At 41.7% G+C, this 22192-nt stretch overlaps 1 protein-coding gene across 3 annotated transcripts in view; it reads left to right on the top strand.

Moving 5' to 3' along the window:
- The first annotated feature begins 13345 nt into the window (after positions 1-13345).
- Positions 13346-22192, top strand: part of aqr (aquarius intron-binding spliceosomal factor) — a 50217-nt gene continuing 41370 nt past the window's right edge. For 2 of the 3 annotated variants that reach the window (XM_034125516.1, XM_034125514.1), the window contains exons 1-13: positions 13346-13469; positions 13926-14030; positions 14343-14399; positions 14604-14644; positions 14759-14794; positions 16558-16678; positions 16855-16995; positions 17685-17753; positions 17919-18019; positions 18137-18213; positions 19314-19378; positions 21309-21425; positions 21543-21656. In XM_034125516.1, coding sequence (XP_033981407.1) covers positions 13947-14030; positions 14343-14399; positions 14604-14644; positions 14759-14794; positions 16558-16678; positions 16855-16995; positions 17685-17753; positions 17919-18019; positions 18137-18213; positions 19314-19378; positions 21309-21425; positions 21543-21656 — 1023 coding nt within the window. In that variant the 5' untranslated portion in view covers positions 13346-13469; positions 13926-13946. Of the gene's footprint in view, positions 13470-13925; positions 14031-14342; positions 14400-14603; positions 14645-14758; positions 14795-16557; positions 16679-16854; positions 16996-17684; positions 17754-17918; positions 18020-18136; positions 18214-19313; positions 19379-21308; positions 21426-21542; positions 21657-22192 lie in introns of those variants that run through there. The other variant, XM_034125515.1, reaches the window with a different exon arrangement.

The raw sequence follows: 22192 nt of genomic DNA, 5'->3' as shown, positions 1-22192 counted from the left end.
GCCCATGTACATTTAATTTATTTTAAGTTGGCAGTAGATTCAACATTTTATATAAAAAGCCACATTTGCAAGACATTTCTGTATTCAGTCTTGAATGCCCAGGCTTCTTTCTTTAGTGTAACAATGGCTAAATGACAAGGACTGTATGTGTCACAATACACAAACATACAAAACCCATTAAAAAACACACAGAGGAGATTTGCCACTGTAATTCAGTGCACAACAACCACTTGTCGATCACACTGTAAACACTACATTGTGTCTTTCAGCAGGCATGTTTTCATACAGACGCAGGCAGAGCCACGACTATATCATCACATTCTAATCATGGCCACTGTGATGGCCTATGGCAGACACATTTCTTTGTGTCTCCACCACTGTGTTTCCACATGAAATGAATAAAGACAGGGTGACATTTAGTTTTCTCATGTGTTTTGTCAAATGTACATTTTCTACTTAGCTGACCTGCAACCGCTCTGCAAACAAACTGGCTGTTGTGGCTAACATTGTCCTTTGTGCACAGTGTACCAGCCTGCGGCTCTTGTCATTGTGGCCTTGCACATGGACTTTAACTGTGTGTTTCTTCCTCCAGGCTAACCAGGCTGATGTGTGTGACTCTCTCTCCCCATAGCAGTGAGCTTCGGTAGGGGAGCCCAGCTCAGGAGCCGCCTCACAGCATGACTCTTCCTGACATTGGGTTCTGTTTGCCTCAGTGACCGTGGTTTTGTTTGTTTGTATATTTGATTCCTTTTTGTTTCATAATGCATTGTTTTCCTCCCCTGACAGATTGTAAAAGCATGTCTTCATGGTCACAGCACTGACTAAATGAAACTTGTTCTTTCTGCTGAACTGGCAAGCCATCACATGCTATTGAGTGGTGTCTGCTGCCCTCTTGTGGTCCACATAAAAAATGCAATTTAAAATAAAGCCAAATATTTTACAAGCATTCATCCCCTATAATAAATTACTGATATACTTGGTTGAGTGCTCAATGTTCTGTGTGAATACTTTAGATATTGAATAATCTTTCTAAACATTTTTTTTATATTGACAGTGTTGCTATTTCGAATGAATGGACATTGCACTTTTATATTTTGTATTTCTGATGATCAAACAATTCTATGTTATTTCTACGTTACAGTAACTTGTCTTTCATTTCTAGATTTTTGAGTAAAGACCAAAACATGATTTGAGATTTTGATATGCACACTTTCAAAAACGCTCTTGAATGACAACTTATCAAAAACGGTACTGATTCATTTTTGACTAATTTCACTTTTACTCAACAACAAAATGTGAACAAACACCAATCAGAAAACCATAGAAACAGAATGTAACAGGACTTAAAAAGGGGTTGGGTATCTGTCTGGGTCTTGCTAGACTAAACTATTTTCCAAGACTAAACAATGGACAAACTCAGAATCATTTATCCATTAAATTTGGGACTGGTTGAGTGATACATCTTCACAGTTTAAGCAGGTTTGTGATTCTTTGAACTTAACCCAGTTTATTGATAGTCCCACTAGAATAAACCCTGCCAAACCCAATAACGATACCCTTATAGATGTCATTCTAACAAATGCAGCTCATAAGTATGTGTCTGTTGGTGTTTTTCCTAATGATATTAGTGACCATTGCACTATTGCTTGCGTTAGGAGCACTAAGTTGCCCAAAGCCATGGGCCTTATTGTGCTCAGGCGCCTCTTCAAACACTTCTCTGAGCAGGCTTTCCTACACGATCTGGCGGAGGTTAAATGGCACTTCATAGCGTTAATTCCATCTGTCGATGTTGCCGTCCAATTTTTTATTGATCACTTTTTATCGATTATTAATAGACATGCCCCCCTTAGAAAATTCAGAGTTAAGAATAGGAACACTCCATGGTTTACTAGAGAACTATCTGATCTCATTCATGATCGAAATAAGCAATGGTCCTTAGCTAGAAAGTCTAACACTAGTGATGGCTGGCTTCTTCTTCGTGTCCTCAGAAATAAATGTTCAGCCCTTATTAAAAAAGCTAAAGCTGATTACTATCTGAGCTTAACCACTGATTGTTTTAATGACCATTCGAAATTCTGTAAAACAATTAAATCACTTCAGAAAAAGAAGGTTTCTAGTTTCCCACAAAAACTGAAGGTCAGTGATTCTTTTATTTCAGATTCTAATGCTTTCAATGCTCACTTCAAAAAGGCTGGTCACATTTTTGATGAGCAAAGTCATGACTCTCTAATGGTCGTACTCACAGCCCTAGTCAAGAGATGAACTCCCCTGTTTTTGATTTAGCTTATTTCTCGGTCTCTGAAGTCTTACAGGGTTTGCACTCAATTGATCCTAAAAAGTCTGCCGGGCCTGACGGCCTCGACCCGTTCTTTTAAAAAATTGCAGCTCAGATTATAGCACAACCAGTAACTGATATTTGTAATCTCTCCCTGTCCACTCACACACTGCCAGCTGTGTGGAAGCAAGCTCTGGTATCACCCCTCTTGAAAGCTGGTGATGAGTTGAATAACTATCGTCCTATCTCAAATCTTTCTGTGTTATCAAAGATTCTTGAGTCCCTAGTTTCTACTCAGCTAAAACTTTTTTTTAATTCACACAACATCCTTAACCCTATGCATATCTGGATTCAGATCAAAGCACACTGTGGCTGCCATTCTGAAAGTCTTCGACGATATTAAGGCTGCTTTGGATAAAAAATCAGTTTGTGTTGCATTGTTTATTGACCTAGCCAAAGCATTTGACACTGTAGATCACCACATTATGTATAATGTTATGTTGGTGTCTCGTTTCGGTCATAATGCCATTTGCTGGTTTCAGAGTTATCTAACCGACCGTACTCAATGCGTCAGGTTGGGTAGTACTGTCTCTGACCCTGTCACCTTGGAGAAGGGAGTTCCACAGGGCTCTATTTTGGGGCCCTTGCTCTTTTTATTATATGTAAACAATATTTGTAATCAGATGCAATTTTCTACCTATCATATGTGCTGATGATGACACTATTGTATATTCATGTGCTCCTTCTCTGGATATGGCTATTTCCAATTTAAAATCAGATTTTATCACGCTGCAGCATGCACTTCTTAATTCCAAACTGCTATTGAACAGTAAGAAAACCAAAGCAATGCTTTTTGCTCCCAAGTCAGCGTCCTCTTGCTTCTCCATTGACACCCTTGATGGCGTCTCTGTTGAGTTTGTCGATACCTACAAATATCTGGGCTTTTGGTTGGACAGTAATCTGAACTTCAAACACCATATTGAAGTTCTAACAAAGAAATTGAAATTCACTCTTGGCTTCCTTTTCAGACTTAAATGATGTTATATCTCTCACAGGCTCCGCCCTCTACTGGACTCTATGGGTACTACCCTCTATGCAAGCATTCACCTACTGAGATTTCTATATAGACGTAGCCGACCTTGGGGCGGGCCTACCTGAATGCGCGCGCATCTCACCGTATAAAAGGAGGCCTCGCCTCCTGACTATCATCCCTTTCTCTTCAGCGAGCAGGTGTCTCCGATCTGCTTCCCTACCCGATCCGCTGTCACTACCCGATCCGCATCCCTACCCGATCCGCATTGCGCATGTGCGAGATGGTCCGCCATGTTGGACAACTCCATACGGCAACTCAAATAGGACATTTGACGTCTAGACGGCTGCCCGATTTGCATTGTGCATGCGAGAGTCATAAACGTCTCAAATGTCTATACAAACATCTTTTATGTTATTTTATTTTATTTGAAATAAAATTAAGGACATTCACAGTTAATGTAATTAGATATAAATTATGAATGCCATACATATTGTGTCAAGTGTCCTATTTGAGTTGCCGTATGTAGTTGTCAAATATGGCGGACCATCTCGCACATGCGCAATGCGGATCGGGTAGGGAAGCGGATCGGGTAGTGACAGCGGGCAACAACTGAAGCAGAGATAAGACGTTTGAAAGAAGAAGAAAGAGTTATCATACCTCCAGGGAATCGCCACTGCTAGAGACCCGGGCCTGTCCTTCGTGCCCTGGCTTAAATAGCGGGCGCCGATCCCCACCACCTCTGCTTCGAGTGTTTGGGGGACCAGGATATGGCCGAGGCGGTGCCATTCACGTTCGCCATTCCTTCCGGTTCCGGCTTCCATGGAAGTCCACCGCCCAGGGCTGTACTCTCCCTGGATGATGATCATGGCGGCGGGTGTGTGGGCTACTCGCTCATTGCTAGAGATGCCCCCGCCTCACCAAGTCAGAGCGATTATTGGGCCGCAAGGCCGAATAAGTAGCTTGGTCCACGGGCCTTGCCCCAGGCCCGGTTCCCCCGGGGACCGGCGCTTGGTGGCTTCACATGATATAGGGTCGACCCTACTTCATCACAGGCCGCCGCCGCTGCCTGCCGTGTGATGTCCCTGGGGGATCACGCCGCATGGCACTTTCCAAAGAGGACCGTGTTGATCTCCTGGGAGCCCCCGTGTTTACGGAAGGGCTCTTTGGATCGATCTCCTTGCTCACGGGATAAGGAGTAATCGCAGCGTGGCTGCTTCTTGCCCATCCCCAGAGGAAGGAACACTGTCCTACACTCCCCGCCCCCTGTTGTAAACCCCAGTATAGGGAGCCAGCAGGTGGGCGTGTGCACGTGAGTGGAATAAACCGAGTGCTGTCAAAGCACTGTGCGGGTTCAAGAGACGCTATTGCCGGTGTGCTGTTGTCAGAAAACACACCTTGCCTGGTATAATAGCTCCGATTAATGCATTTCACCCGTTGAATGGGAAATACAGCGTTAATACGTGGGCGCGGCCCTCGTAAGAGTGGCCGCGGTGCGTTCAGGGACCTCCGCAGGAGAACGGTGGTTTACGTTTGTAAACTCTAGTTCTAGAGTGATGTGTGTGTGGAAAAATGCATTCAGTAAAAACGATTGCATTTATCCCAGAGTAAGAGTCATCTCTCTCCACAATTCCACTTTTCCCCATAATGTCCGTTTCAAAGAGACGGCATTGTGACGGGGCGCGTGGCAGGTCAGCCTTTAGTCAACCACTGATGTCGCGGTTTTTACAGGGGGTCAGGAGGCTGCGCCCAGTAGTGCACGCCTCTACCCCGCAGTGGGACCTGCCCCTGGTGCTCGAGGCTCTGGTCTCAGAACCATTTGAGCCTCTGGAGCTCTCCTCCCTGAAAGCACTGTTGTGGAAGACAGCTTTTGCTTCTTGCCTTAACGTCAGCCAAAAGAGTGTCCGAGTTAACCGCTCTGTCGGTGCACCCGAGCTGTTTACTGATTCGGGGTGACCGGAGCGGCGCGACACTCAGACCGAACCCCTCCTTTGTGCCCAAGAGCCTAAGGAGTGCGTTCAGGTTGAGGGCTATTCAGTTAGGGGTTTTTAGTCTTCCCCCCCATGGTGGGGTCACGGAAGCTAAACTGCACCTCCTCTGCCCGGTGCGTGCGTTGGCATGTTATGTGGAGCGCACGGCTGCCCTTATACGCACCGACCAGCTGTTCGTGTGCTTCGGGGGCGGGGTGATCGGGAAAGCTCTGTCCAAGAAACGCCTGGCAGGCTGGCTCTGCGAGTGCATTGCACATGCCTACGGACAGGCGGGGTGAGCCTGCCCCACGGGGATTCGTGCGCACTCCACACGGGCTGTAGCTGTGTCAACAGCCTTATTCAACGGTGTGAGTGTGGAGGATATATGCACAGCACGTCTTGGTCAACGCCAGGCCCCTTCATAAAGTTTTATCTCTTGGACATGTCTGGCTCTATCTCCTCGTCTGTGCTTGCTGGGGCAACACAGGACTGGTGAGGAGGGGGGGGGCTGTGGGTCAGTAGGCATCTGACCCCCTCCCCGGACGTAATGCGCCTTTCCCGGGCCCTCTGAGGGGTCCCGGGATGGGCGAGGTGCACACTGGCCCATTACCCCCCTCCTGCCTCTCGACCCTCCACACTTTAGTCCACACACACTCTGCACGGGGTCAGTGTTTGAGTGTGGGGCATGGGCACTTGCACTCTCCCTGTGATCCTTAGGGACTCAGAGAGGTAGGTGCACAGTGAGCCCATACAGGGCTGGGGATTCTCCCTTGTTATATTAACACAGGTGGAGCCCTCTACTCAGGGCACTGTCTGTCCTATTCCGCTCGCTGAAGAGAGGTGTAGGATGATGGTCAGGAGGCGAGGCCTCCTTTTATACGGTGAGATGCGCGCGCATTCAGGTAGGCCCGCCCCAAGGCCGGCTACGTCGATAGAAATCTCAGTAGCTGAATGCTTGCATAGAGGGTAGTACCCATAAGGGGCGTTCACACCAAGTACTTTTCCCACAGTAGTTCATGAGAACTTTAGTTCATGAGAGCTCCTTTAGTTCTGATGAACTAAAGCAGATCGCGTTCACACCAAAATGAGTTCCTGAGGGTGGATTAGGCAAATGAGCCGCTGACGTCACTTCTTCTTCTTCTGCTTTGGGTTTACTGGCAGGCCGCAAACAACTTCACGGCGAGCACAGTAGATGGCGGTATGCACCTTAAAGTTGCAATTCGCCAAAAAACCGAGAGAAGAAGAAAAAAAACTTCCGCTTCCGCTGTATGCTTCTGTTTACCTTCCGACCTCAGACACGGTATGGAGTTGACGTTTTGGTGGTCGTGTTATACAGCTTCGTAACTGAGTTATTTAAGCCAATAACTCAACCACAAATACAAATACAGATCGACCATTCAAATGCAATAGAAATGCTGAGTCGGAGGCGAAGGCGGTTAAGAAGCCTTAACAAAAGGATTGGACGACGAAAGCACACGCTATGGACATGTTTCGCCGTTGGACAGCCGAGGATGATGGCCGTTATCACGCCCAAAGAACAGCAATGGTACGTTCATTAAATCACATTAATACTATCTAATGTAGGATTTATGGAGTTATGTAGGGCTAATTTGTGTCTTTGTACGTGTTCCAGATATGCGAATACTACGGAACTCTGGGTGAACAATAGAACGTCGGCCTGGTGGGAGGTGGTGCCAACATGTGCAGTGGATCAAAGATTTCCGAATGTCCAAGGGCTCTTTTCAACTCCTCTGTATTCGCCTGGAAGCAATGTTGTGGAGAGGCATCTGAACAGCATGGAAATTGTAAATTGACAATAAAGCTGATATTTTGTACAGTGCATTTGGTTCTCTCTTTTATTTACCAGTCAACAGACACAATTACAATAGTGCAGACACACCTTAGTGCAAAGATTAAATGTCAGTATCAAAACAGTACTCATACTGTATATTTGTATATTAATGAGTATATTATGTTAAATGTGTGTTAAAGACAATGGGATGAGGTTGAAAGCTCTTTAAAAACTTTTGTATACATACATGTTAACATACATGTTAAGCATGCACACCTGAAGAACTACGTTACACACACACAGGTTAGTCTGTGTACCGCTGCACTGCTGCTGGTTTAAACAAAGACAGTCATGATGCTAGTGCTGTGCATGTAGGTTCTCTTTTATTTATCAGCAGCAGATCAATAAGTGTCAGTAGTATCAAAACAATATAATAACAGTGGCAATATATATATATATATATAATAACAATAGGTAGGCTCAGCAGCAGACACACCTTAGTGCAAAGTTAGGTGTCAGTATTAATAACAGTGGCATATATATATAATCACAATAATACAAAATTAACTGTCCCAGGTGTAGGCAATTTGGGGTGAAGTGTCTTGCCCAGGGACACAACGACATCCTGACTGCAGTGGGGTTTGAACCTGTGCTCCCCTGATCCGAACACCAACGCACCAGACCACTGCACCACACGCCTCCCAACAAGTCATTGTACAGTTTATCAACGACAAGTTTTTCTTAATTTTTGTATTGAAGGCCTATTGGATTTAATCAGCTCGCTTAGCACTGCCAGAAGCCCAGCCAGAAAGGTATTTTGTTGCTCCACCTCGATTCCTGGGCCTTGTGTGAATGCAGCAGCCGTTCGTCGTGCATCTCCTTGGCACGCAGGTCCTCATTCTCCTTGCTGACCATGGCACGGCGGTCCATCGCCATGATGGTGTCAAGGAAGCTGTCATCGCGTGCCCACTTTCCTAAGGTGAAATATGCAAGATACAAGATCAGTTTAATCGCAACAACGAGGCAAAATGTTGATTAATAGTCCAGTTTACTCTGAGATAGAAGATCAAACCGTTTTCATGTAATCCTTTTATTTATACATCACATATACTGAGGTAGCTTGGCCAATCAAGCTTGGACTGAAATATCGAAATTACATCTCTCTTTGATATTGACTACAATTATTGCTACAATGCATCAATTCATTATCAAGCAAATGACTTGTGCATGAACTCTAAGCAGCGGTGATGCAATACATATTTCGATTTACTTTTACTTATTAATAGTTATATCACCTTCTTCTTCTTTCAAGGCCAGAGTAGTTACAGTGTAAGTGGATTGACATCTAACATAACATGGCTGAGTACAATTATAACAATCAATAAAAAAAAGGAAAAATAAATAGAATTTCAATTACATTTCTACTTAAATGTGCAAACATATTAGAACATCAGTCTTTGTGGCATGCAGGTAATCAACTGTTTAAGCTTTTACCATTAACATGTAGAATGAATGTTGCAAATTACTTGAAATTATAGCAACTAATGTATTGTTAGAGGTAGCATTATGTCCAGCTAGCATGCTAATTGCTAACGTTATATTATCGTTTTATCCCGGAGGGGAAAACTAGTTTCTAATCCTGAGAGAAACACCTCGCCTGAAACACACGATTAGTGCCATGAGTTAGTGCAGCAAATTACAGAACATTGCACACTTATTCACAAGTCAAAACGTGTTCATAGCGGGCATGGCTGAAAATAGCTAGCTAGCTAGATGTTGTTAGCCAGCTTGGACCTAACGTTAGCAAGTTCTAGCATGGCTAGCTCGATCTACTGAGCAAATAAAAGTACATATAAGACCAGTATTGTGCAGATTAAAACAGTACAGTGCATGTATTTTATTTTACCTTGGTAGTCGTCCCGACATGACTTTGCCAGGTCTGCTAACTTTGCAGAGCCACAGAAACTGCATTCAGTAGAAGCTTCTGAATGCGGCGCTTCGCGTCCTCCGAGTAAATCGCCAGAAGCGCAGACACATCCTCATCACTCCACCGCTCCAATTGATTTATTTAGTGTTGCTATAATAACTGCTTTCACAAAAGGAATCTCTTCGGGTGTGCTGTCCGAAGCGAGCAAATACAATGGCCGCTTACAACAAAAAATTCAGAGTCAAACGGGCGTGGTTTGCATTCCGCACAGCCAATCAGACGTACGAACTAGTGATGGCAGTTTGACACTGAAGCTTCGAACGGAGCTTCAACCCTGGACTTCCTATTCCATAGAAGCAGTGGGTGTTTCTCAATCGCGAGTAAAGCTGCTTCAGAGCCACTATTTCAAGCATACTACGTCATCGAGTGCCGACGAAGTACTGTTCCAATCTCCAGTATACTTGGAAATCTACCGAGCCCGGCGTACTCCGTTTGGAGAAATATCGAGTCTGCACATGAGTAGACTTCGCGGTCTTAAAATCCCCACAATGCTTTGCGCACGGACCAATTTCCCCAAATCTGTGGCGGAAGATGTAAGGCGGGGCCTCTCATATGACGCACACCTGCACACTTGCTAGCGTGTTCCACACTTCGTTTTCCGAATGCCAGGAAGTATTCTTGACTCGCTTCTGAAGCAAGATGCTCGGCAGACATGTGCTACCAAGCAAGCGTACTCGCGATTGAGAAACACCCAGTGATTCGAAGCTTGCTTCAAATCACGTGACATATGACGTCAGAAGCAGCAACTGCTTCAAATCACGTGACATGTGACGTCCGAACCAGTAACTGCTTCATTTCTTGAATGAATCAACTCACTGGTTCGCCGTCCAATCAGGTGATTCAATGCACTGCCTCGTCTCTATTCTGACTGGTGACAGGTTGAAACAGTTTTGAATTTGAGGGCTTCAACACTTTATAACCGCTCTAAACAATGAGCAATGTGTGGGTTGTTGTCGTAGTTTGCGTTGTTTGCGTTGTTGCTGTTGAGTTGTTGTTGGTATTGCATTTGAATTGGATCATTATAGAGCAAGCCAGGAAGAAAGATAGGTCGTTCTGGCTCGGGAAACACTTCGAAATGTGGAGAAGTTGTGAACAAAAAGACAATTATGACTAATATAAAAACAGTTTAATAGCTTAAGGTATAGATAGCCCAGTGGATAGAGCCAGTGGCCCTAATGCGGCGATGTCCTCCGCGCAGCTGGTTCAAAGCCCAGAATGGGTGAACTTTTAATCATTGCTTTTCAACTTTAATACTTTAATAACTGATAAAAAGCCCTCTCCGCCCAAAACTTTTTCCAGCACTCTCTAGTCTCTTCTCAATAACCCAATACACACAATTATCAATCTTTAATTGCAAATAGAACATGATATTCAGTCTTAGTGTGTGTGTGCATCGAATATTTTTCAAGGCAAAGATACGTTAAACACACTGCAGCCTTGCACTTCGCCAGGAGAGGTCGCTGTAACTGAAGCTTCGAGAAATGAACCTATTTCCGACACAATTGTCCAAGTGGTTCGATGCTTCATTCAAAGCTTCATTTTGCCATCACTAGTACGAACTACTTTCTCCCACGACAGTCCCTGCTCTCTAGCAGGGACTGAAAAGCGGGTCGGACGAACTAAATTGAGCTACTTTAGTTCCTGGGGCTTTTTGGTGTGAACGCAAATATATCGTAGTTCTGATGAACTATTGTGGGAAAAGTACACCAAAGTACTCCGGTGTGAACGCACCTTAGTCCAGTAGAGGGCTCCGCCTATGTTAATATAACAAGGGTTACAATACGTAACCCGGCGTTTTTCAACTTCATCCCGTAAAAGGTTGGTCTCTGGCTTATTCCTGTCCCAGCAAAACAACAAAATGTGAACAAACACCAATCGGAAAACCATGGAAACAGAATGTAACAGGACTTAAAAAGGGGTTGGGTATCTGTCTGGGTCTTGTTAGACTAAACTATTTTCCAAGACTAAACAATGGACAAACTCAGAATCGTTTATCCATTAAATTTGGGACTGGTTGAGTGATAAATCTTCACAGTTTAAGCAGGTTTGTGATTCTTTGAACTTAACTCAGCTTAAATTGAAATTCACTCTTGGCTTCCTTTTCAGACTTAAATGTTGTTTTTCAACTTCATCCCGTAAAAGGTTGGTCTCTGGCTTATTCCTGTCCCAGCTGGACTACGGTGATACCATTTATAGATTTGCCTGTCCCACTGTTTTGGCCAAACTTGACCCACTCTACCATGCTGCACTGCGTTATATATCAAATGCACCCTATAGGACTCATCATTGCAAACAGTATAGCCTAACTGGATGGTCCTCACTTACTATGCGTAGGATGCAGCATTGGTTTTTTATTAATGTATAAAGCCATTTTAGGTAAGCTTCCACTGTACATATGTGCCAGATTTGCTCCAGTTTGTGACTCTTACAACCTCAGATCCAGTGCTGATACGGTTCCAGGTACCTGCCGTGCGGACTGAGGCTGGAAAAAGGAGTCTTTTTTATTATGGTCCTTGGTCTTGGAATGACCTTCAATCAAGCCTAAAACTGAGGGCACTTGTCTCAATAGCATGTTTTAAATTGAAGTTGTCTGAAGTCCTTACCACCAGCTGCTCTTGCAGTAATAAGTAGTGTACCTTTCTTACTGTCCTAATGTGCACAATGTAGTGACTGCTTTTTCGTCTTTTGTTTTCTTAGATATGTTCTCTGTATTTTATATGTTTGTGTTATGTGTTATGTGTAACGTTGCTGCCTTCTTGGCCAGGTCAGCATTGAAAATGAGATTTTATTTCAATGCTTTTTTTATCTGGTTAAATAAAGGTTAAATAAAAAAAAATTAACAAAAAATATAGAGGTTTGTTCTCCAAACTGAACATATCAGAGGGAACAGATGGTTTTAATGAGGAGTGAAAAAGGCCATAACATGTCAAAGTAGAGAAACTCTATTAACAGGGGAGAAGGACTGCAAACCCTGTCTGCTGTTTACAACACTAGTGGTGTTCCTCCAACACACCCAACAGCTCTGCTATGGGGATATTACAGTCAAAAGGCATATCACTTATGGAGCCGTTTAGTGTGTAAGTAGGTCTATGATAACTTAATGTTTTACAATATAAAGCAAACTCTGTGTGCTGGATATTCTGTCTAAAAAAAGTTGCATTGTACATTATCATAAAAAAAGGTTTGGAGACATAGATGTGATAATGGACTCTTTAAAGATGTCCTCTTTAACAAAGGTAAATGGGACATTACAGTAAGTATTTCACATATTTTTCCAATTATGATGGTGCTGTAAGTAGCCTAATGGAGAAAGTGAGCCAAAGAAAACTTCACACATGCCAAATATCCCTTAAGAGCTTTGGGTATCTATATTAACTCTCAAGGCACTTGTTCACTTACTCTGGACTTCACTTACATAAAGGGAAAAAGGGTCTATATATATTTCAGAAGAAATTAAAAATAGCAACCATTTCCAGGGTAAATGTTTTTAAAAACCTTTCTGATCGTAAAAACAACAGAAGAACCAGAGGTAGTTTTGGTCATCATTCATCTACTGATGAAGATGTATTGCTCAGAGGCAATACACATTGAATCAATGGCAATATCAGAAGAAGGCTTAAAGAGAGTGCAATAAATAAGAAACAAAAAAACATTATTAACAGGTTACAGACAATAATGATCAGGCTAAAGTTGATATAGTTATCCATTTTACTCTGAACTTTGCAATTTGCCTTATAAATAAATAAATGAAATAAATAAATATATATAAATGCAAATTATTAAAAAATATATATATAAATAAAGTGGTCCACAATCACATGACAGTATGCGGGCAACGCTCATAATGTAGAAGTTTGATGTCAGAGGGTGTTTGGTGTAACATTTGTGGCATAAGGTTCACAGTCAACACACTGACTCACTCATTGATGATTAATTAATTAATAATAAAATGTTGCTGTGCAGTGATTCTTTTGGGTACAATTGTGTGTATTATGTTCACGATTAACATTATGGTGTTATAAGACAATTATGAATACAAAAATAAAAACATTGTGATAAATGAATTTCATTAATATTTCAGACATCCAATATTATTTTGTTTTTTTTTCTAACTTTGTTAATGTATTTTTATAATTTTGAGAGTTTTAATATATGTTCTGTATATTAAATCAAAACGCAGGTAAATTAGGGATAAGGTTTATTACTTCAGTTAAGACTAAGTTTAGTTGTCTTTGGAAAATGTAAAAAAACATGTATTCGTGCGTAGTAGGAACCGAGGTCTTGCTTCTGTATCCGGGGACGGTTTTACGAACGCACCCATTCAGGAAGTCCGTCGCAAACAGCGCGTTTTGATTGTGTACATGCGCAACTAACCATCCAACGGCAGTAACACTCATGCTGGAATAAACATAAAGGTTTGAGAGCTTTATCTATAATTATTATATATCGGGTACGCCCCGGTACTTTTCAGTAAAGCCATTATTAAGAAAAAGTCTTGGTTATTATCTTACTGCGACTCATTAGCTTAGCTTAGCTCACCCCTGATAGTGTGAAACAGCTAACGTTTACTTATTGTGTTTTGATATGCTTTAGTATTAATAATGATCAAGTAACCTACATAACTGGTGTGCGTGTTCATAAAAGTATCAGGAAGGCATTACAGTAATTAACAGTTATAATGTATATCATTTAATACTCTTTTATTAACTTGAGATCCTGAAGTTTTGAACCTAGCTAACATTAGCTAACTTTCTCAGCCCCATATTCTTAAGGCATTACCAGTACAACCAACTCACTTCAAACCTTATTGGTACCAAATATTAGCTACGGTTACTTTCATATAACATATCATTGCCCTCTTTTTCTGACAGTCGTCATTGTAGCAGCTTGAGATGGCCACCAAGGGGAAAGAAACCCCCGCTAAAAAGGCTGCGGCGCCTTCAGTGTCTCAGATTAATGCTGAATATGTCACACAGGTAATTATGTTACATCAACCCTACACTTGTTGTCCAGCAAGATCTGTTGTCAAAATGTTTCCCATTCTTTATATATGCTGAAGACGGAGCGACTTTTTTCTCAACCTCCAGTCAGTGTTTTGCATATACCTGTAATTGATTTAATGAATCTGTAATTTATAATATGTTGGGAGGAGTGTATTCTTGACAGGAGACTTGAATGTTTGCTCTAGATCATGTAATGTTTGATCTTAAGAGATAGTCAATCTAAGTTAAACAAGTTTCCTTTATTTTTACTACTATTATTGATTGTTTTCCTATTTCTTTTTTCAGTTGGCTAATAAATATTGGGCTCCTCATGCAAAGAATAAGCTACCATTTGACCCAAAGGTGAGTTATATGCATTGCTGCAATTGTTGTTATCTTGTGTGTTTGAGTTTGATACAAGGAAATGGTAAAGACTTGGAAAAAGAAAGTGCTTCTTTTACCAGTTAATGAACTCTGCCTGAACTCTACTCACCTGTTATGCTTTAAGCATGGAGGTGCTGATGTTCGGTGTGCATTTAACATTTACAAATTCTTCCCTTTTTTAAGGTGTTGGCAGATGTTTACGAAAAAGAGATTCTCATGTCCAAGTAAGTGAATACTAAAATAATATTTGCCTTACTGCTCTGTTTAATCACATATTTCACATCAACACTTAAACTAATGTATCTTTCTCTATTGTCCTCTTTTCATTTTACTTTCAGATTTGCCATCAGAAAAATTATGCTGCTTGAGTTCAGGTGGGAAATGTCACTTCATCTTATTCCCTCTATTATGAAGAAGCCAATACAAAATATTTATTTAAACAACTCAACGAGTGGGGGGATATAGTTCAAGGAGACAATTTCAATTCGAAATTCATAGGGTCCGTACAACCAGAAGAACTTTTGTATCTCAGCCTGTGGAGTGAGAATATGGAACAGTGTGAATGTGGAGCTAAAGCGATGTCCAGACATTAACCAGTTCAAGAGGAAATACAGAGAAATTATTTTCTCGAGGTACAGGGATGGGGAAGGTGTGATACTATACTAATACTATGTATATGTGTAGGGATGGGTATTGTTAAGGTTTTAACGGTACTACTACTTTTATCGATACCACTTATCGGTCCGGTCTTTTAACGGTACTTTTATCGGTTCTCTTGGAGAGAAAAATCGAGGTAAACTAACTATATGTTGTATGTCAGGGACTACGAATGGAAATGAGCTCAAAGATAAAATCCGGCATATTTACACTTGAAGCATTATTTGTCTAAAGTGTTCATTAATGTGCATTGTCCCTATTCAAATAAACAATTAAATGAAAATAAACAAATTGTGAACAAAACTAACATTGCTTTTTATTTAAATTAAATACATAATATTTCACATCAAAAGAAACAACAACGTTTTAACAAATCGTATTTAATAATGTGATGACAGAATTGTAAACAGAATAGCTGAAACTTTAACAAACTAAATAACTCAGTTACCTCTAATCATTAACCCATGTTTGTATCATTGAGTTAGCTCCGTGTGTTGCTGCTAGCATACATAACACCTGACGTGGAAACGTTACTCGTGGATGGGGCTACAGAGCTACTAGAGAGACAGTCGAACCCGGTGCATTTCTCCGTCTGAATGTGGAGCACTTTTGCTAAATGTTTCGACAGATTGCTCGTGTTACCGCCCTTACATGCTAAACTCTTATTGCACTTTAGGCAACGAACATTGTCCACATCGAGACGGGTAAAGTTTAACCACACCTCGGAGCGCGTTCTCTCCGCCATCTCCTCCGTGTGTGTGTGTGTGTGTTGCTGCATGTATCAGCCGCGTGTGTGTAAACTGCCCCCTTGCAAGCAGGCGGGGGAGAGAGATCGAAAATACTAAAAATGACGCATTTTGCAGTCTTTTTGCATATTGGAAACGGAGTTGGCGACACTAAAACTGCAATATAATGTTTGTGTAGCAATAATACACACGACATATTTTTTACATGTCTCCAGTACCGATAAAAAGACCGATAACGTCGGAGCTTAACGGTACCACAGTCTTTAATAATTCAGCCCCGGGGCCCGTTTAATACCGGGGCTCGGTACCCATCCCTATATATGTGTATATGTGTGAGTATGTATGTGTATATGTGCATATATGTATGTATGTGTATGTATATGTATATGTATATGTATATGTACATATGTGTATATGTCAATCAACAGGTAAAGCAGATTAATAATAATAATAATGATAATTATTGCAGATTATAAATAAATCATTTAGGGACAAGGGGGTGAGATTAAATAAATTATACTTCTTCTCACTCCTTTTCGAACACTAGATGTGGCACTGTTTATGTTGCTAATGCTGTTGTTGTTGTAAATTTCATTTTTTGTTTTGATTTCTCTTACTATGCACTGCAACATTTGTTTTGTTTTGTAATTATTTATTTTACTTGTTAGAAATAAAATGTATCAATCAATCAACTTGGTGGATATATATGAATACAATCTTTTCTCATCTTCCAGCCAGTACCTGGAGAACTACCTGTGGGTGAACTACACTCCTAAAGTGTCCAGCAATGCCTACCTAATGTCCATTTGTTGCATCGTCAACGAGAAGTTCAGGGAGAATGTCCCAGCGTGGGAGGTAAGAAATGAAGTATCTCATCGAACACTTAACTGTTAATGTGTGTCAACCTCAGCATCTAAAGACACCATATTGCAATGAGTTACTTCACTGTTTGTTCACCATCTTCACATTTACCCTTTAAAATGTATGGCTATCTACAGCATTATTGTATTTTTTTGATTTGTGTGCATCAGGTGTTCAAAAAGGAGCCGAGCCATTTCCCTTTCTTCTTCAAATGTGTGATGGAGGCTGTATTGGCCAGTGAGGGGGCCGGCCTCAGTCTGAAGGAACAAACCGTGCTGCTGGTCTTCCTGGACCACTGCTTCAACAGTCTGGTATGTACCATAACACTCATATTTAATATCTTGACTCAATGGAGCAGTATGTCACTTTTAGTTTTGTACTGCTGCTTTAAGGTCAATGACAACATTTGTTTTTTATGTCTAGATTAATGGGAGTATCTATTCCTTATCGCATAACAGTAAAATATGCATCTATTATCAAACTAGGGTTGCTTGACTTGGCTGTGTTTATTAATGCACAGTAGAATATGAGAATACTTTATTCAGTGCGATATATTCATTTGCTGTGCACTCCCGAATCCAGGGGCAGATAAATGACTAATTGTTGGGAAGTGTTCATCTTACACCATTCTATTGTTACTCTAAACAATTGGCTTCTTACTCATTAATGCAAGCAATGCCTTATTCCCCAAGATAAATGTGGAAATAAGGACCTTTTTTAGTAATGCCCACTAGATGGCAGTAGTAGACCAGGCAGTAAAACCTGGGTCAGCTCCCACCCCTCTGGATGCTCTGCAGCCGCATTAAACCACAGGGTAGCACTGCAGATGTCTCACTTTAAAATCTGCTGTGATAGCCTGCTGCACTTTGATTGTATCCTATAAAGCCCTCTAAATATTTTAGTTGCATACTTTTATTATGGGCTGATGTGTAATAAAAATCTGTCATACACAGTGCATTTTGACCACTCTCTCTCTCTCCCTCTGTGCGCCCTCTCCCAGGAGGTAGATTTGATCAGAGAGCAGGTGCAGCAGCTCATCTCTCTGCCTATGTGGATGGGCCTCCTACCAGTAAGATATCAACCTATTACCCTAATTAAGTTTATCTGGTGGTCATTGGCACACACACAGTAATAATGTTTGATATTCATCATAGGAAACAATAACCTGCTTGCTATGATACTCAACGTTTGAAACGATGATCTGTTTGCTGATCATTTGTTTTCATGTTTGCAGTCCAGACTCCAGCACGAGCTTAAGAAAGTCCCAAAGCTGCAGAAATTCTGGAATCTAATCAAGAAGAAATCTGATAAGATGGAGGCTGACGAAGCTGAACAGTAATAACATTTTCTTTTGCTTGTGTGTTGAGATCTATACACACTAGGAAATAGTGTTTGGTATCCTAGGAGTTGCTAAGCTTTTTTTCTAATTTGCTTTCTTTGTGTCCTCCTCAGGGCGCAGAAAGAGAGGGCATTCCTCTCAGCTCTCATTAAAAAGTTTCTAGGAGTTCTCGTGTCCATCCCGCCATCAGGTAAACAATATAATGATGTTTATTTCCCTAGGAGTTCATAGTGTTATTGTGTACTTCTAATTCTAAGTGTATTCATGAAGACAAATGACCATTAGATATTGGTCCATTTTTTAACTTATTTTGAAAAATGGTGCATTTAAGGTTTTGGATTTCTAGCTCAAAATAAGTGTTTACATTTAATGAGTTAAACAAATGATACTGGGTATCTTTGTTCCCAAAGCAGATCTTAGCATGAGTTCGCTCCACCTTTCCCGGCATAATTAGTGTACTAAGGATTTTCTATAGATTGCCGTGTCAGAAGATCATTTCCGGTCCAGGGCCATACTGCCAGTTTAAACCACAATATTACCCTTTCTTTCACTATTTCTAGTTGCACTACTTCCTCCTTTACTTTCTGAGTCGTGCATCCGCCGAAGGAGCATGTGCTCCAGCTGCCATACAGCCACTGGCACCGACTTCTACGTTGTAATGCAGGCCGACACAGAGGCCCCCCACCTGAATGCTAAAAACAGAACGTGTATTTGTGGGTTTAGGTAGAATTCAAACCTGACAGGGTAGATTACAATCCAAAGCCCAGCAGGATCCACATCACTCTAATGCGTGCTGCATGCCTCAACTTTAAGTGCACACACACACACACACACACACACACACACACACACACACACACACACACACACACACACACACACACACACACACACACACACACACACACCACACACACACACACACACACACACACACACACACACACACACACACACACACACACACACACACATGCTTAATGAGGGCTGAGGTCCCAGCATGCTGCTGTGCTGGCAATGCAGTATCTCAAAGTGAGGCTCACACACTCAGCATGGCACCATGGTGATGTCCACATGCGTTTGCTGTCCTCATATCCTCTGTGATAACTACACAGCCTCCTTTCCACTGCTACACCTCATCGTTATTTTCCCCCGGCTTTTTTTTTGGCCTTGTATGTCAAAAAGCCATGTCTGCTTGTCTGTCAGATTGTATTAGGCATTGTCAACATGTATTCCCTGACATCAAGTAAAGTGCTAACCTCAATGATTTTCCTCCTACCTTTTCCATAGGGCCTGTATCCATGGACAAAGTACATTACTGCGAAAGATTCATTGAACTCATGATTGATTTGGAGGTAAGACACTTCCTTCCATTGCAAAGCTTTATTCGGTTAATTTGACAATCTTTTGCCATTTGTACTTCCTCCCTGCCTACATTTTATTGCTTAATTTAAAATGCAGAGTGCAGGATGATGCACTCAGGCTTTACACAGACTAAGCAGACGCTCATCCCCACCGTGTACGTACAGTGTATTTGCTTAATCATGGTATTCTGATAAAGGAAGTGGTGTAGACATCCGTCTCTGCACAGCTCGTTTGCCCTTTGTCCTTCACATTTCTAGCTAACTCAGGTCAACACACAGCTAAATGTCCAGTCTCAGCTCCACCCGATGTGTCTCTGTCATTGCTGTCTGCAAAGCTATGCAGTATTTGAAACTGTTGTCTTTTATCCAAGTATGAAAGGTTATTTTTAGCCTTATGGCTTTTGACATTTGGTATAACGGTGTAAGGAGTTATGTGCGGTGTGTGTGTGCTGGACATAAGAGTTATGACCGGAGACACTATTCACTTCTGGAATTATCCCAGGTATTGAAGGAGCTCACCCTATTTTTTGTATTTATCTGCTGTGTGATTTTTAAATAAATGTCTTGTAGATGAAATACACTAGCATTGGCTGTATTGTGGCGTGTTTTTGTTAAGACTAAGCTGGACGCCAGGCAAGTCCACTCTTAATACCCTGGCACAATCTGGTTGTTGGCATGGCTAACCACCAGTGGTAAAATGCAGATACATTGGTATGTAGTAATTGGGAACATAAAATGCGGAAAGGTCAGGCTCACAATGGAAACCGAGTAATTCATTCTCTGTGTTATGAGGCAAGAACTTTTAAGAACCACCATCATCATATGGCTTAATTCAAAAGACCACATTTTCAGGGAGCAAATGTGGCTAGTTATCTGGACTGAAGACACATACGATGGTTGCTGTTGTTGCCTGTGCAGATCTCCTGTTTCTAGCAAAGGAGCTGAATAGATTTCCTCTGGCTGTGGTGCTGACAGGCCGGCCTCGCTGTTCCTGGCAGCGGCTAGTGGCCGGCCAGCTAAAAGTCTCCAGAGACATCTCCTGTCCTTCAGCGCGATCCTTTTACAAAGCCTCAGTAGCTTGAAATCCATACTTCCCCTCTCTGATGACGACCTGAAAATGAACACAGGAAAAAAAGATCCTCGTTTTCATGTGTCTTGTATGCCGGCTGTCAGTGCTGTGTTGAGATCAAAGATGGCTGTTGGATATAAAGGTATCTGTTCTCTCGGTGTTTAGGTATCGCTTGCTGCACCTGCTCCCTTTGAAGATCTGTTTTCAATGAATAAGATAATGGATATGACGTTTTGTTGGTGCTTTGCATTTCAGTATTCCATTTCATATTCTTTTTCACAATGCAGTTTTCTTCTGGGCAGTTCTTTTTTATACTATGATAGATTGAACCTCTTTTTTGTTCTGTGTGCACCAGTCATTTGATCTCTTAGGCTGTCAGTTCATCAACATGTACCGTAATTCTTTGTTATATGTATACCAAAGCGGCTCTTTCATCTCGTTTTGACAGGTTTCCCTATTACTTGCCTTCATGTCATGTACGCATGCTTCAGCAAGCACATGAATGATGTCTAGAGAAGTGATCTTCACATATCACTGCCAGCCTGCCCTGCCTCTCTATCATACGATGCAAAACAACCTCAAGACAAGAAAAGCTCATGGATCAATAAGATGTATGGATAATCATGGTCCAGATGCTGGGAAATGCTGTAGTTGTGGAGCCAATTGATTCGTAAAACGTCTGTTCATACAATACCTAATTCTTTCCACCATGATGGAGGGCGATCTGAACCCTTTCCTCCACAAATGAGCTTTTAGTTATTTTGATGCTGTCTACTGATAAAGAATGCTTTTTGCACCGGATGTATTCAGGTATTTTGTTACAAGCTGTAACGTGGTGTCTTGTGTGTTTAGGCCCTGCTGCCCACCAGGCGTTGGTTCAACACCGTGTTGGATGACTCTCACTTGGTGGTCAGCTGCCACCTGTCCAGTCTCGTCCACAGAGAGAAGGAAGGACACCTCTTCTGCCAGGTACAACACAATAGCAGACACAAATGCACTTGAAATGATTGTATGCTGAAATCAAAACACCTCTGCTCTGTTTTTTCACATGTAGAAGTAACTCGTATTGTTGTCTCCTCTCTGTAGTTGCTGGACATGCTGAAGTTCTACACAGGTTTTGAGATCAGTGACCAGACTGGAACTGCCCTGACGGAGAAAGAGATGACCACTCTGCACTATGACAAAATCCTCTCTTTGCAGGTAAACACTATACATGGATAAGGACCGACATGCAGTGACATTAATCAGCTGCCTGCTTCGTTTCTGTTCTTTTAAACACAAAGTATTCAGGGTGTTCTTCTATATGATGTAGGGTTTGGAATATTTGGCTTCAATATAAAATGATACAGGCAGTGACCAAATTACATTTTTATACTTGTGATAAATTATATATGTCTTAAAGGTGGGGTAGGTAATTTTGGAGAAACCAGCTCGAGTGAGCTAGAATTTGAAAATACGCAACCGGAAAAAATCTGCCACTTCCTTACAGAGCCCCTCCTCCAACACACACGAACGCGAACATGACCAATGAGGGCACGAGATAAGTTTGTGCACAGATGGAAGGCTGACCGGCTAAAATGATTGGTCGTGCTTTTTACAGTACTACGGCTTCCACAGATGACATTTTTTTTATGGATTTTTTGTCAAAGCACTTAAGATATTCATTGCTATCGGGATGTTAAGAGCATTCCATGGAATATAACAAAAAGTGTATCTCGAGCCGGTTTCTCAAACTT

This window comes from Trematomus bernacchii, unplaced genomic scaffold, assembly GCF_902827165.1.
Source record: "Trematomus bernacchii unplaced genomic scaffold, fTreBer1.1, whole genome shotgun sequence".
In the NCBI taxonomy this organism is placed as follows: domain Eukaryota; kingdom Metazoa; phylum Chordata; class Actinopteri; order Perciformes; family Nototheniidae; genus Trematomus; species Trematomus bernacchii.
This window is presented reverse-complemented; position numbering and strand designations above follow the sequence as displayed.